Raw genomic sequence first — 17,029 nt, forward strand, 5'->3', positions numbered from 1 at the left:
CTTGTTCTACGTCTTTTGGAATACAAAATTGGGTCGGCTAAATCATATCTCGAGGGCGAGGGCGAGGCCGTAATAAAACGGCATTTTCTAGGTATCTACGTTTTAAAATAATTTAAATTGTTATTATAATTAATTCCTAAACAAAATCATCACCCTGTATAACTTAAAAAGAGAAAACAACATATAGCATGCAACAAGGAAGAACGGTTGCATCATTATTTCGATATAGGTTAGGTACTAAATGAATAGTTGTTTATTTAGTTGTTTATCAATTATTATAATTCAAACAAATTCATTAAAATAATGTGATTAACTTTAATGACCCTATAAAAATTAAATTAAATACGCAATGTCTTATGTCTGATGTATCTAAGTAATTTATTTTTAAATTTTTATGTCAATGAACTGGAACCTTATTAGGGCAAGTTAGTCACTCTTCATTAATTGATAATCAAGTCTATGGGAAAATTATGTCTTATTTTTACAAGACAAGACAACAAATTAAGATCTTTTGGTGTAATAAAAGATCATCAATAATAAAATTCCTAAGAAAGTTTCATTCTTGGGAAGCGTGTTAGGATCAATTAAAATGTTCAAAGCTAAGTGAAAGAAACTAATTAAAGATACAAACTTTAAGTGTAATTAAGAAAAGATAGAACAATTCACCAACTTTGAATAATCTTGTAAAATGTATGACTTGTTGATTTCTTAATTGATTCTTATTATTGATGAAAGAATTAAAAAAAAATTGCTTTGTAAGATGGTTTTTATAGTAGATCTTAAAGCACCCATTAAGTATGTAATTAAAACTTAATCAAGCAAAAAAACCTATTTATAATCAGTTAGTAAAAAAACTAATGATTAAACTAAGTGATTCATTAGCGATAATACATTATTCACATAAGTACGTCTTATTTTTGAGTATATCTAAATCTTTTCTCTAAAGTGATTACACTTGTTTGATAAAGTTGTTAATTTTGAATTTAACTAAACTTAACGACGCAATAATTACACAAGTGAAAAAAAAAAACATTTGCCCTTGCGATTATTTACAGATTTCTCTAAAAAGTCTTGAAAAGTCACAAATTACAAGCTTCTAGAAATGACACGATCAGAAAACTTTTCTTGCAAAACTAAGAATTTTGACAGAATAACGTTCACCACATTTTTTAGTAATGGCGTAGCTTTTTTTTAATCCTTAAAAATCCTTAAAAATGACAGCTGACAAAACTCACAAGTTTTCAATGTGAATTTCAACAATTTGAATGCGTCGTAGGTTTTACTTGTCATTGTCAAAAATTTTGAAGTGTATTCGATCAATGTTAATGCGTTGTTGGTTAAAACTTGCATAGTTCTACTTTAAGTTTTTACTTGTCAATCTAAAGTTATGAACATTTTGAAATCGAACAAGTTCAGACAACATAAGGGACTTCATTTGCAGCCAACTTCATTCTTTGAACGTAAATTTTTACCAAGGCAGCTCGTTAGATTTTCAAGTGTCATGAATTTCAAATTGAGAACTTTACTTCACAAACCTCTACTTTAAGTTCATAGTACAAAAAAATACCAAAATCATTATTGTCTACAAAACACTCCTTAAGCAAGTTGCAAGTCCATCAAGATTTGTATTTAAAGAAATATTAGTTATTTCTTTTCCAAATTGACAAAGAAAGAAATAAATGAAGTTGTGCAGAAAATAAATAAATCATAGAGTAATAAAGTTTAGCTTTCGGTTGAAAAACATGACCAACTGTCATTTTGATAGAAATAAACTTGACTAATAGGGAGAATTTTTTGACTAACTTTTCAGTCAAGTTTCCATTAAAGTTACTTTAATTGAAAGGTAATTTTTTAATTAATAAAGTTCAACTTTCGGTTGAAAAACATGACCAACTCTCATTTTGATAGAAATAAACTTGACTTAATAGGGAGAATTTTTTGACTAACTTTTCAGTCAACTTTCCATTAAAGTTGCCTCAATTGGAAGGTAATTTTTTGGCAGCTGGCCAATCAGATACTGGAAACTCGCCTAACTTTCAAGTCCCTCATGTTATCTGAACCTGCAAATTGACAGCTATTGTCATTCCAAGCTTAAAGCTACTAATTGACTAAGAATAATGTCGTATTGCATAAAAGCTATTTTGGATAGGTGGATTTCTAGACAATTTAAGTTTATAGGGTTTTCCATGGGTAAATTCACATTTGCACCAAAAATTGATTTTTTTGTGGAGCATAAAACACGATTGGAAAAAGTATTTTTGTCATTTTATAAGTGCAACTTCGTGTACGTATTAAGGTTTACGATAGAGCTGTCAAATTTAAAGCTAAACAATTTGAAAGTTATTGTATCATTGCAATGAGGGGTAAATTTGCCGAAAAATGGAGATCAGCAAATTGTATCTTAGATCAAAAATAAATCAATTTATTTTGCCCAATAAAATGCAAAAATTGAATAACTTTGTGTTTTGACAGATCTAAAGTAAATAAATAAGGTCGAGCAACAGTCCTTTGAGAACTTGGGCCCTACTTACAATTTACAACTCTCAACTATTTGCTTGTGCGAGTTCTGTTGCCAGGGATGAATGTTGTACCCGTACCATGGTTGTTAGTGAGTTGAGCTGTCATGCCAGAGGTTTTGTGTTCAATCCCAGCATGTGCCATCAAAAGATTTATTCACGGGTACTGCCTTTGCAACAAATTGACAAATCCTCCAAGAATAATTCTTATCATGAAAAGTATATTGACAGATCTAGATCAAAACTTTAGTTTTGATTCTAGGGTTTTTAGAAACGTGGGGAAATGTCAACATTTTCAATTCCACAAATTGGACTGACTACAAATTTAAAAATGTTCTAATGGATAATTTTAATAATAAATTTTTTCTGATTTCAAATTTAACCATACCAAAAATGTTTGAATGCTTGGGCATTTATGTTGTGTTAGCCGTTCTGTTTTAGATTAGCTGTCAATTTTTACGAAAAAAAAAAAAAAAAACAAAAAAAAAAAGTTATCTTTCTGAGATTGAAAGCAATAATTCCTTTCTTTGAAATAATTCTGAATTTCTGTCAAAAAATTTTAAGCGGGAAACAGCTGTCAGTGTCAAAATAATCTAGATTTAAGAAAGAATCCGCTAGATGGCCAAATATGTGTATTGGTCCTTAAGTACATTTAAAGTGACATTTGATGGATCTTAAACTTTTTTAATGCAAGTAAGATTAATTTGAAATTAACTTAATTCAATATTACGTACATCTTAGGACACCCTTTATTTGTTTGTTTTTTTCATACATTTAAAATTAAAAAAAAAACTCTTTTACTCCCCGAATTGAGGTTCGAGAGTTGTATAAATGTTGGATAAAATAACAAGGTCTCTAAAAATAAACAAATTCGACGGTAAGTAGGTCGACCTGTATTTTTTTTATTATTATTTTAAATATTTACACATATAATATTGTTATCTCTTACTATAAAACCGTTCTTGAATTTATTATAATTCTTTATATGAATGAATATGTTATTCAAAATTAATTCAGAACAATGAGTATAAAGATTAATTAGTTATTTTTCTTATAAGTTATTGGCTTGAGACATTATAACAACAAAACAAAAACTTTTTTTTTGAATGACAATCTTTATACAGTAATTTGATGTAAATTTTATTCAAAAACCAAGATTACAAACTTAAATCAAAGGTCGCAAATACCGCCCTCGACACCACTTCCGTGCGCCGCCGCGCCGCGTCGTGCGCCATTAAAAAAAAAAAACTACAGCAAAAGTCCCACTTGTTTGTTGTTGTTTTTTTTTGCAAATATAAACAAATTTACTAACAATTAATACTTCAAGTCTACTGCGTGACTTAATATACGACTAGACAACATTTTACCTTGAGGTTTCTGGGAAATCATGTTTTTTGTAAACAAATTGTTATATTTTGATTTATATTTTCTTAGTCAGAGAAAATAAAAACAAAACAAATAATTTATACTATCAATACACGTGAATATAAATATAGTATAGAAATACGTAGGTGGGTATAAAGTATTGTTATACGTCAAGTGTCAATTAATGACGGAAGTATAACATTTTTTCAAATATATGAACTTAATAACGTGTGGCATCAGATTAATTTCTTCCAAAGTCCAAACATTTTTGTTTATTTTGTTACTGATTTTTGAAAACATCAGCATCATTCACATTGTTCTAAGTTTATTCAAACTTTGAACCAGCCCTTTCTGAACCTTTCAACATCATTCCACAACGTGCAAAGTTCAATTTAATCAACCCTTTCTGAACTCTTACTAAATGTAATCTCATAGTCTAACTTTTTCGATATACGGTATTTCAATCACTTCAATGACTTATTATCATGTTTTTCAAAACATGTTTTTTGATCAAAGTTTGTTTGACAGATGTCAATTTTTTATCAAATACTAAATTCCAATTCATTACATAATTCAAGTGTTTTTTAATATAATTAGAATTTAATTAACATTCTAAGCTTTTGAGATGGTTCTGGCTTAAAACATATTGGCGACTTTAAAATTTTAAAACTTTCTTTTGGTTTTGTTAACTAGTCAGTTGCTAACTCACTTTTATTAAAAATCAGGTATCCGAACGTGTGACAGTGACAGTTCGTGAAAATAAAAAAGCAAATGAAAAATGGGCATGTTCAGGCAACACAAGGGACTTCATTTGCAGTCAACTTCATTCTTTGAACGTAAATTTTGGCAACTAGTTAGTTTTTCAAGTGTCATGAATTTAAAATTTAGAACTTTACTTCACAAAACTCTACATTAAGTTCATAGTAGAAGACCTACCAAACACATTATTGTCTACAAAACACTCACAAGACAAGCAACAAGTCAATTACGATTTGTCTTTTGTATTGTAGAGAAATATTACTTATGTACATACATGTTTTTTAAATTGACGAGAAGGCATTTTACAGAAAATATTAAATGGAATTGTGAAGAAAATATATAAATTATAGAGTAGTAAAGCTCAGATTTTACTTGAATGAAAATACATGATCAGTTGTCATTTTGACATAAGTTGTTTGACTAACTTTCCAGACAACTTCCCAATATAGTTGCCTTAATTTGAAAGCATTTTTTGGCAGCTGGCCAATCAGATGCTAGAAACTTGCCAAGTCCCTTATGTCGCCTAAACCTGCCCAATGTCAGATAACTCAAGCAATCGAAAGACAAAATCAAAACTACAATCTGAATTTTTTATTTTGTGTTGTTGTTTAACAACAGTCTATACCTAGACTTAAGTTAAATTGTCCATTACCCAAATCTTTGAAGGGATTCACATTTTACTGATCAAAGCGAATTTTCTAATATTGCGAAATCTTCTCCTTTTACGAGTATCTCACAAATTATAAGAAAAACAAATCAAATTGACATTATTTCCAGGTGAATGACAGATAATAGGTGGGTTTAACAAATTGCTAAAATTTAAAGTAGCCATTCTGTGATTTTAAATATAGCAAATTGTTAAAAGATAATAAGAGGTTGAAATTGTTTAAAAATAGTTAAATCTATTTTTTTATTAGTAAATTGCTTAAAATTATTTTAAAGTTTTACTTAATCAGTTAAAATTTTGCGTCTTTAAGTTCCGAAACATTTTTGTTCGCAAGTAGCTTTTTTATAATGTCAAAAGTCAAATAATTCTAAGAATGATTTATTTCATTTAGTCAATTCTTTTTAAGTTGACAGTTATAAGAAGCTATTTATCATCGGTTATCATCATTAAAAATAAAATTTCGAGATTTTAAAGCTATTATAGGAGAGTTAACTTTGTTATTTTTAGCATTAAAATGAAGCTAATGAGTTGTAGAATTTTGTACTTAAATTTTTCAATAATAAAATCATTTTTCATTCGGAATTCCACTGAAAATGTTCTATTTTTTTGCGTTTCATCTGTCAGTTGAACTATTAATGATAAATTCTAACCTCAAATGCTTGATTTCAATAATTAAAAGAATGATTCCAATTAGAAAATTTCGTTTCAAAAATTTTCAATGATAGGTATATTTCAACCTGTCATTTTGTTTTTGAATGATTGGTTTCAATGATAAAAACCAATAATAGCTATCATTGAAATCAGTCCAGAAAAATGTTTTAATAGTATTTGACTATATTTCGAATTGATAACAATTAGAAATTATGTACACATTCATTTTCCAAAATGAATCGTTCTACTGACTTGTGTTATAATTTTACACATTTCCAATGAAAGATGTCTGTCAGAAAACATTTTCCAGTGGATTTCAATCAGGGCATTGTTTTTAATGACATACATTTTTTTATAATAACTAAAAACGTCCTGTCAGAAAATGTTCAATAATTGGTGGTTTCAATGATTAAATCCAATGATAGCTACAATTGGCCTCTTAGAGTTAAAAATATTGATCTCCAAAGTTTTTTTATTTCTTTTGTCTTTAATATTTATATGAATTGTTTTAGATAGATATCACTTTTGAAAGATGACAGCATCTTTCATTTTTGACAAGTTAAAAGTTAACATGAAACGATACATTATAAAAATGGCGCTTTATGTTACACAAGCGACAAAACAATCTTACGAAAAGTTTCTTGGCCGTGTTACTTCTCCAAGGAATTATTGCAGTTATTGGCCACTGAGATTTTGTCATTTTATAATGTTGGCTGAGATCTTTTTCCGGTGATAAGTAGCACTAGGTTTCCAAGAAGGAAGATCTACACAGCAACCTGGCGAGCTCGGTCGAACCACCAACCAAATCGACCATGTGCTAATCGGCGCAAGGCACGCATCCAACATCATGTACGTGCTCAGTTTCTGTGGAGCTAATGTCGACTTTGACCACTTTGTGGTAGTGGAACTCTTTAAACATGGAGGAAGTGTTTTGATAAACCGCATGCACCAAATCATCACCAAAGTGTGATAAGCTCCATATGCCCCATCTCCAAAAAATGCGACCCGATATTACGCAAAAACTACCGTGGCATATTACTGCTTAATGTTGCATACACTATCCTATCCAACGTACTGTGTAAGCGTCTTAAACCTTTCTGCAACACAAATATCGGCAAGTACCAGTGTGGCTTTAGGCCAGGCAGAACAACGATAGACCAAATATTCACTCTGAGGCAGATCCTGGAAAAGACCAACGAATTTTAAGTCAAAACCCACCATATTTTCATCAACTTTAAAGCTGCTTATGATAGCATCCACCGCCAAGAGCTTATGATGGGGATGTCTGAATTCGGGATCCCGAACAAACTGATCCAGCTGTGCCGCATTACGCTAAAAATACGCAGTGCAGTGTGCAAATGGGTAACAGCTCATCCGAGTTATTCCAAACTTGGTTTAGACAAGGAGATGCGTTGTCATGTGACTTCTTCAACATAGTCTTGCAGCAGATAGTGCGTAAGGCAGGTGTGAGCACGGAGGGCACAATCTTCAACAAATCCACCCAGCTCCTAGGCTATGCTTAAGACATAGACATAATCGGTCGATCCAAGAGAGCTGTACTTGAGGCCTTCACAGCGATTGACGAACAGGCGAAACTAGTTGGTCTTGAAGTGAATGAGGACAAAACAAAGTACATTTTATCAACAAACAAAGCAACATCTGTCCACCACCTAGGACAAAACGTCACTGTTGGTAGTAGCAATTTCGAGGTAGTTGAGAAGTTCATCTACCTTGGAACAAACATCAATCGAACGAGACCGTAGTGGAGATACGAAGAAGAATTACCCTAGCGAACCGCTGCTGCTTCGGTTTGGCCAAACAACTGGATTCAAAACTTCTCACTCGAAAGACAAAGTGTCAGCTATACAAAGCTTTGATCTTACCAGTCCTACTCTACCGCCCCGAGTGCTGGCCGATAAGTAAAAAAAGGGAATTGATACTGGGCACTTTCGAAAGAAAAATTCTTCGACGGATTTTTGGTCCCGTATGCGACGATGGCGAATGGAGAAGAAGATACAACCGAGACCTGTATGAGCTGTACCAAGATGTGGATGTAGTCCAGAAGGCCAAAAAAGACGACTACATTGGCACGGCCGCATCGAGCGAATGGACGACAACGCTCCAGCCAAGAAAGTCTTCTCAGCCCAGCCCCCAGGTTCAGACGACAAGGAAGACCGAACCAACGGTAAAAGGACCAAGTGACTGCGGATGCCAGAGCGCTTGCTCTCAGTGACTGGAGAGTGCATTCGAGAGATCGTTCACGATGAAAGACTGCAGTATCTCAGGCTGAGACCCTTCATGGATTGTGAGCCGGATAAGTAAATATAGTAAGTAAGATATCTTTTTCCATTGTTAATGACATACCATTTAAATAGAATAAATATCAATTGATTCCTGTCAAAATAAACTTTTTATAGGAAGGTCCTATAATTATACCAAAATAAAACGTGACATAACCTTAATTTTTGAATTAGTTTTAGCTTGAAGTAAGTGTTTGCTAACAAAATCCGATTTATTGACGTGGGTTAAATTTTTAGCTACAAATTTATTTCCATTTTCCCAAAAGCATCGAGTTGACGTCACTATTAATCAATAATCGTGCCAAAAAAATTATTTGCCAATATTTTGGTTTGTATTTTTTTTCCATAAACACTTGTCATAATTTTGAAACAGAGAAAATATTTGAATATTTCTTTGTTAATACCTATAAAGGTATATAAATGTGTCATAATACCAAAATACACACAAAAATATTGTTAAACAAGTTGTGTTTATTTAATCTTATTAATGCAAACATCCTGCTAAGTAATACTAATTTTGTATAATATACTATATCTTTACTGCCTTTCTGTGGGTAATTTCCACCTTATCAATATTTGAGCCTATGCTATTATTGTTCTTATCGAGCAAATAATTTTGTTTCCATTTCTGAAATTACAATTGAATGAAATAAGGGGGATTGTAAAATAATGACAGTAGGTATTTAAATGTTGCGTAGCAACCGATAAAACAAAATCTCCTAATCTAACCTCCTATTGTTTTCAACTTTAGAGAAAATCCACGTCACTTTTAAAAACAAATTGTTAAACAGCTGCTAAATATTTTAGGGGTTTTTAGTTTATACGTTTTACTTTCAGATTTCGGTAAGGAACTTATGTTTATTTCTAAGCAAAAGAGATATTTTAGTAAATAAGTTTATAAGCTTATCCTTAAATGTCAAATTAAGTGAGTATCTGTCAAAATATCCACCTGATGAATAAAGATTCACATAACATAAAGTACTGTTTGATCTGGTTATGCATTTGACAGCATGCATGTTATGTCTTCGGAACGTACCCATTGCTTTCTTTGAACTTCGCACTGACATTTCAATTGAAATGTCACTGTAACCTATTTATAAATAAATCAAACAATATGTCACTTATCAATTTATATCAATTTATTCAATATAAATTGAATTTTTTCTTTACAGAGTTGTCGCATAGTATTTAAAAAAAAATTAGTTCCTTTTGTATTTATTTATCTAATGAATGACATAAGCAATTTAAACAAATAAAGGAAATATGGGAAAATAAAACCATTAGATGTGAAGATGTTCATCAACAAACTTTAGAGTGTTATGTACATTTTAAGTGAATTCTTCGGAAATAATGATTAATCGCGTTTTGGAGGGTTAAGTAAATCGTACTTACTGCTTATTTTACTAAATCCTTTTTTATCTGGATTAGACATCCCTTGTGCACCTGAAATAATAAAATAAAATGCAATTTAGTAAAACATTTTTCAAAGAAATTCAAACAAAGTATTTATCGCCAGTTTTTAGTTATAAAATGAGACTTTTAATTTATTTTTTTTTTTGAAAGGAGAAATTTAATTTTGAAAGAAATTTTGTTTACTTATTTGAGCAGCTGTCACTTTTGAAGCTGTCTTAAAATTATAAATTTTCCTTGTAATTTTTGAAGAATTTATTCAATTTAGTCAAATTTTTTTATATGTGACATTGTCAACACTTTTCTTTGACGTTTATGTGTCATTTCTGGGTTAGTTCGATTTGACAATTCACTAAATTGAAGCAAAGTTTTCACTTCAAAATAAGATTTTACAAACAATTCTAAATATAAGAAAATCAATTCTGCATCTCCAACTTATTTATACAAAATTATCTATTTTAAATTGTAAAAAGAAATATTATGCGTCACAAAGAAACATGAATATGCACTAATTTATAAACAACTACAAAACTAAAATTAGTTCTGTTTGTATTTTACATATTTTGATAATTATCTTACGTTCATTTACGTCTGTTCGATAAAAGAGAATTCAAGTACAAATGATGTTGTCATTTTAGAAATATGGAATTGCATAAATACAAAACTGGTGATCTTGTAAAGTCCACAACATCAACATAAGTTAATTGGTTGTAGATATTCTCAATAAATTGTATGCAATTCATTTACCTATACAACATCAATTTAATCGATGCAGTTCAATGCGGGAAAGTTGACTAAGATAAAAATAAATGTATTTTAATTTCTTTGTTTTGCAAATTGTTTATTATTTGTTTTTTTTTTTTTTATTCAAGGTTAACAACATCTTGCAATTAATAAAATAAACAAATGGATGAATGTTGGGAAAATGAACAAACAATGTGTTTAATTTATTTTGTTCGCTTCGTTTTTTTGTTGTTGTGTAAACATTCATTTCTTTTGAATATATTTTCAGTTCATTACAAGTGGATTGTTCATGGAGTTTTTTTTTGACTTCGTGTTATTCTCGTGTGGTTGGGGCCTTAATGTCCTATTTGACAGTTCAGAGAAACTAAATGTCAAAATTCTCATTAATATACTTCACCATTCATTAATCATTTCAATTTCATTGTGGAAGAGGCTTAACATTATAAAATTTACATGCGAAAAGATCATTAACAACAACAAGTAACATAATAATTATTATTAGCTGTCATTTTTCCATAGACAAAGTTGATTCATTTTCTCTCTCCACTTTCTATTGATTTCTTTTTCTTTAACCTTTCTAACATCATAACCGGCCGGCATCTTTTCAACAAAAGAAAAAAAACATCCATGTCCGGTTTTTATGTATTTTTTAATTTCCTGTTTTGTTTACAAATTTGTTTTTTTTTTTTTTTTAACGAACGAAACTACTTCACGCATTTTATTGCTTTCACATAATCACTGCTAAAACATTGATTCCCACGCAACCATCAATGCACCCATTTTGAATGGTAATTTATGTTACAAGATTAATCTTTAGTGCGATTTAAAACACCTTTTACTTTAAAACTTGTTTCGCACTGGATGGTTTCATTTACATTGAATGTGTCAAAATTTTATGACATCTTGATTGTTATTTGCCATATCTATATTCTTATCAAATTGTTTTATGAGCTTTTTAGGTTTTATTACTTTTAAGCAATTTTTGAGGTGACTAAGTTTGGTGAGGTGATTGTTTTTTTTTTCTTTTCTTTTGAAAAGTCATTGTACTTTCTAAAGCTATATACAAAGTTGATACACCTTCTTCTGTCACACGATAAAACTCGTGCCAACTTACGTCATATCCTTAAAACAAAAATTGCATTTCATATTCAAAGCACGTTAAAGGAAAAGAAAATATTTATTTTACTTATCTTTCAAGTACATATAGACATATGAACAGTAGGCATTTATTTTTATTTTTATCTGAAGGAAATATCAACATAAACGTATTGTGTGCATTGTATTAAGTCAGCATAAACGTCAGTTTACACAGTTTTAAATTAAATAGAGCAAATTTCCAAAAGTATTTATTTTAATAAGCTTTATAATTTGTTTAAGAATTTTGACATCTTTGATATTTTCAATGATGATATATTCAATGACAATGTTCTTCTTTGAGGTAACCGCAAATGTCAAATGTCAATGTCAAACTTCAAAACTTCAGTTATATGTATGTATGTTTTTTTCTAAAATTGTATCTTCATCGGAATTGCCAACAAAAATTGGCATAACAATGATTTGATAGTTTGACAGTTCTTTATGTCAAAAACTAATTGAACTAAAACTGTCAAAACCTCAGTTCTTGCTCTGAAAAAAAGAAACTGACAGTTTATCGTCTCCAAATCAAAACAAAAAATGTAAAAAATTTTGTTGGACACAGACATTTAAGAAAACAAAAACAAGGACAATTTTCAAAATTCAAAATCTATTTTTTTAACTTTTTATTATCAAATAAAAACTTCTTTAAAGTTTCTTCATTAAATTCAAGTATGTTTTTCGCATAAATTACTATGTTCTTTTTTTTTAAACTTGAATTTATTCTACACCTGTTCACAACCGTCTAGCAATTTTATTTGCATTAAACAATTCTAAAAGTACTTTATTAGGTTTGAGACTTGAATTAATAATTAATCATTTCACTTTAAAAAAAAAACTATCAACTAGCTACTTTCTAACAATACAGTCAAATTCGCTTATTTGCACTTTGTTGGTTTAAAAATCTATTTGATTTTTCTTAAAATTTTATCAAATGTTAAAAACTATCTATTTTAAAGATGAAATTATTTTAAAGCAAATATCTTTAATTGTTAGCAATTTTTTGAAGTAAAATTTTCACTTTGATTTTACTTAAAATATTTACAGATGTCAAAAACGTTAATCTTTGAAGCATAGCATTATTTTGATAATATTTTAAGTCGATATCTCTGCTGGTTCTGAAGATATGTCGGATAAAACAGAATATCAGCAACGTATGGACGTAGAATTGTCTTTCTACATACCTTTGACGACATTGAAGCGTCAAGAAATGTCAATCTTCTCAATTCATCAAATCGGACAGCCTACAATAACTTCCTATGAGAAAATAATAAAAAGTGGCTTAATACAGCTCGTAAAGAAACAGCCCTAGTGATTTACAACTCTTAACGATTCCTGTTTGAAAAAAAAAGTTGGGATGCGACCCACACTAATAACTTTCCATCCCGTCTGCCGATTTGTCTTGCTTAAAAGTTTGTAGGTTTTCGTGTTGGGTTAAAAAAGTTGTCGGTTAAATTTTTCTTAAAAATTTTAAAATTACTAACAATATTTTTCATATAAAGAATTAGTTAAGTTTGATAATCCAGTTTTGTTAAATAGATTTTAAGTCGAAACAAATCTTAACCAATTACAGTAGCATTTCTTAAATTTTTACAAATTGCATGAAAGAAATTAATTTGAGAGATATCAAGAACGGAACATCAATTTTTACGAAATTTGCGTACTATTTTTTTGTAGATTTAAAAGAAAAAAGGTGTTTAAAGCCAATATCTCAAGGTTTTGAAAAGATATTTGAGCCGAAATTCAATTTTTACCAACTTTTATTAATTTTTTTGCAAGAAAACTGTCAATTTGATTTTTCTCAAAATGTCCAAATGTTGACAACAATATTTTTTAAAAGATAAAAGTAGTTTACAGCCAATATCTAAAAGCTTTGAAAAGATATTTGAGTCGAAAATCAATTTTTATTATCTTTTGTTAAATTTTCTTTCAAGTTTTAATTGTTTGTAAAAAAAACTGTCAATACGATTTTTCTCAAAATATTTCCAAATTTTGAAAACAATATTTCTTATAAGTAAAAATTAGTAAGAAGCCATAATCTTAAATCTTTGAAAAGATATTTGAGTCGAAAATCAATTTTTACCAACTTTTGTCAAATTTTCTGTTAAGTTTTTATTTTTTTTTTGTAAAAAAACTGTCAATTCAATTTTTCTCAATATTTTACTGAATGTTGACAACAATACTTTTTAAAAGATAAAAGTAGTTTTAAGCCAATATCTCAAAGTTTTCAAAAGATATTTGAGTCGAAAATCAATTTTTACCAACTTTGATTAATGTTTTTGTTCAGGTTTTTAATTTTTGTAAGAAAACTGTTAATTCGATTTTTCTCAAATTTTTTTTCAAATGTTGAAAACAATATTTCTTATAAGTGAAAATTGGTTAGAAGCGCAAATCTTAAATCTTTGGAAAGATATTTGAGTCGAAAATCAATTTTTACCAACTTTTGTCAAATTTTCTGTTAAGTTTTTATTTTTTTTGTAAAAAAACTGTCAATTCAATTTTTTTCAATATTTTACGGAATGTTGACAACAATATTTTTTAAAAGATAAAAGTAGTTTTGAGACAATATCTCAAAGTTTTCATAAGATATTTGAGTCGAAAATCAATTTTTACCAACTTTGATTAATGTTTTTGTTCAGGATTTAATTTTTGTAATAAAACTGTTAATTCGATTTTTCTCAAATGTTTTTTCAAATGTTGAAAACAATATTTCTTATAAGTAAAAATTGGTTAGAAGCCATAATCTTAAATCTTTGAAAAGATATTTGAGCCGAAAATCAATGTTTACCAACTTTTGTTAAATTTTCTGTTAAGTTTTTATTAAATTTATTTTATTTTATTTATAAAAAAACGTTAATTTTTTTCGAAAAATATACTTGCTGAAGTCTCTAGCATTTTTGGTTCGTAAGATATTTAGGGTCAACCAGAATTTCCACGCATATTTCTTGAGAGCCCTTTCTGCATCTTTCTGTCTTATTATCTGTATAACAAAATTTAATTTAAGGTGATATCTTTTCTGTTTCTTGAGCTATGGACAACGAAAAAAACGTCACGGACGTACGAACGTACGAACGTACGTACACACGCACGCACAGACGTCTTTCTAAAAATCATTTAATTCGACTTAGGGACCTTGAAACGTGAGAAATGTCAAAAATTTCAATTTGACAAATCGGACCCATTGTAATATCAATAATAATAACTTTCTATGGGAAGTTAAAAATGTTAAGGATTGAGAAGACCTACAATTTGTATTGTATTGTAACCAACCCCTTGACTTTAAGCATATCCTTTTTTATTTATTTTTAGTTTCATCACAAAGTTTGTCGATTTTTCAAATAATTTTTCAAATTATTCTTAAAAAAAGTCATTTTCACTAAATAGCCATCACCTTTCTAACAACTTCTCTTAGGTAAATAGTCCTTTCTATTTGAAATTATGTCTCATTAAAAAAAAATTATATTAGAACAAAAGTAATTAATACTAATTACGCCATTTTCCTAAAACTTCACACAATTCACTTTAATTACCTACGTTTCAATTTTATTAACAAGAAAATAGCTTCCTAGAAATTTCTTATATCGCAGTTTACGAAAGAGTGCACTTTTTTGGAATATTTTCTCTCATTAAAAACTTTACATTAACTCAAAACTTCACTTAAAATCTAAAAAATAACACATTTTCAGTTAAATAGTGCCGACTGTACTTTTAAGCACTTTATCCAACATTTGAATCTAAAATTACAAACGAAACAAAAACTCTTCACTTCATTGATCAAACATCACGATAACTTTCAATGAACTTAAAATTTAGATTAAAAAACAAAAAAAAAAAAACAAACAAACGCTAGACGAATGCTAAAAAAAAAAAAACAAAATTTGCAAACATAAAAAGTGTATGTTAAAAATTCAAACACGTGGTTGTGGTCTTGGATGGAGGCTACGAGTATTTTATTTGCTTTGCCGCCACAAACATCATCAATCGTTGTTGTCATGTGAAGCTTGCGATGCACTTCGTCATCAACATAACCATCATCAAATATTTCTCATAGATATTATATACTTTTTGACTCGAATGAAATTAAAAATGTATCCAAGAGATACGTCGAACGAAACAAAAGACGAAAAACACATAAATACTACGAAAATAGATAAAACAAAAAAGAACAACGAAACCTCAACCATGTGGCGAATATTGTTTTAATAGAAATTACAACAACAACAAAAACACACAAAACTCACAAACAGACAGACAGAAATGTATATAGATACGAATTTTGAAAAGGAACCCCAAATAAATTTGCAAAATTAATTTGCCTCCTATAAATGAATATTTATATAATTGTATATTATATATATTTTATTTGGCGTTTTTTTTCGGTATTTATTATAAATTTATTTATTTCGTACCTTATACACTTTTTGAACACAAAACAGTAATAAATTAAATATTTAAATTTAAATTATTTGATTCTTCTTCCTTTGTTGAGAATATGTTTAGATACAATGTTGCTTAGTTTATTAACCTTTTATTTGTTTCAATTTTAACAAAAATCTAACCAAAACCGGCTAGAATTATGTAGATTTAAAAAAGGCTTTTTTATTTGTATTATTATTACACTTTTTTTAAAATTATTATTGATTTATTTTAAAAATTGATCCAAGATGTTTTTTGTTAAAAATGTTTAGAATATGTTTGTTTTGTTGGCAAAGGCACTTGGCACGTTTTATCACTTTTTGTACTTTTTTTTGCACAAAAGATTCAACTTTGTATATTCAAATTTAAAGAAATTAAATACTTATATTAAAATAGAAGAAAATATTAAAAACGGTTATAAAATTTAAAATAATAATTATTTTTTTTTCTTCACTACAAAAACGGTATAAAATTGACGGTAATCACTTTTCTTTTTAGGAAGAGATGTAGCCGCCACGAAACCACGAATTCAACTGAAAATTTTACCAACGTTGCTTTGCCTTTTTCTATCATGAAATTGCTTGCAAGAAGTGCTTGGGAGATAGGATAGTGTGCTACTCGGGCATTTGGGTGTATGTATCTCGCATGGGATAATTCTGTTGTTTGTTATACTCAATTTTATTAGTAGGGTTGCCAAGGTGCCAGATTTAGATCTAGATGAGTGTTTTTTTCAAGTCGAAAATTTCCTAGAAAAAATAAGAAAACTTGATAAAAACTTTGGTGTTTTGGAAAACTAATTAGTGTTTTTTTTGGTCGAGTGGTTTTCAATGTGGCATTACTTTTTTTCGGAGTTTTTTCTTTTTGACAGCTGACCCTTGTGTTATGTTCGGTTTTTCAATACATTTCGTTTTTTTTTTACTGATTTGGAGCTTTTTGGTGTAGATGGCCTTTATGTGCCAATTAAGCCGTCATTGAATCCAATCATTTTAATTTTTTGACAGGCTATTTATAGCTTTCATTGAAAATGTCTGCCATTGGATAAATATATTTCCTGATTCAAATCAAGA

At 29.1% G+C, this 17,029-nt stretch overlaps 1 protein-coding gene across 1 annotated transcript in view; it reads right to left on the reverse strand.

Moving 5' to 3' along the window:
* The window catches only part of LOC129949649 (sialin), a 48,747-nt gene extending 32,272 nt beyond the window's left edge, over window positions 1-16,475 (reverse strand). Inside the window, exons 1-2 of the mRNA XM_056061232.1 lie at window positions 15,956-16,475; window positions 9,651-9,701 (exon numbers count right to left, since the gene is read on the reverse strand). Coding sequence (XP_055917207.1) covers window positions 9,651-9,690 — 40 coding nt within the window. The 5' untranslated portion in view covers window positions 9,691-9,701; window positions 15,956-16,475. The remainder of the gene's footprint in view (window positions 1-9,650; window positions 9,702-15,955) is intronic.
* Between the last annotated feature and the right edge of the window lie 554 nt (window positions 16,476-17,029).

This window comes from Eupeodes corollae, chromosome 3 (assembly GCF_945859685.1).
Source record: "Eupeodes corollae chromosome 3, idEupCoro1.1, whole genome shotgun sequence".
Taxonomy (NCBI): Eukaryota; Metazoa; Arthropoda; class Insecta; order Diptera; family Syrphidae; genus Eupeodes; species Eupeodes corollae.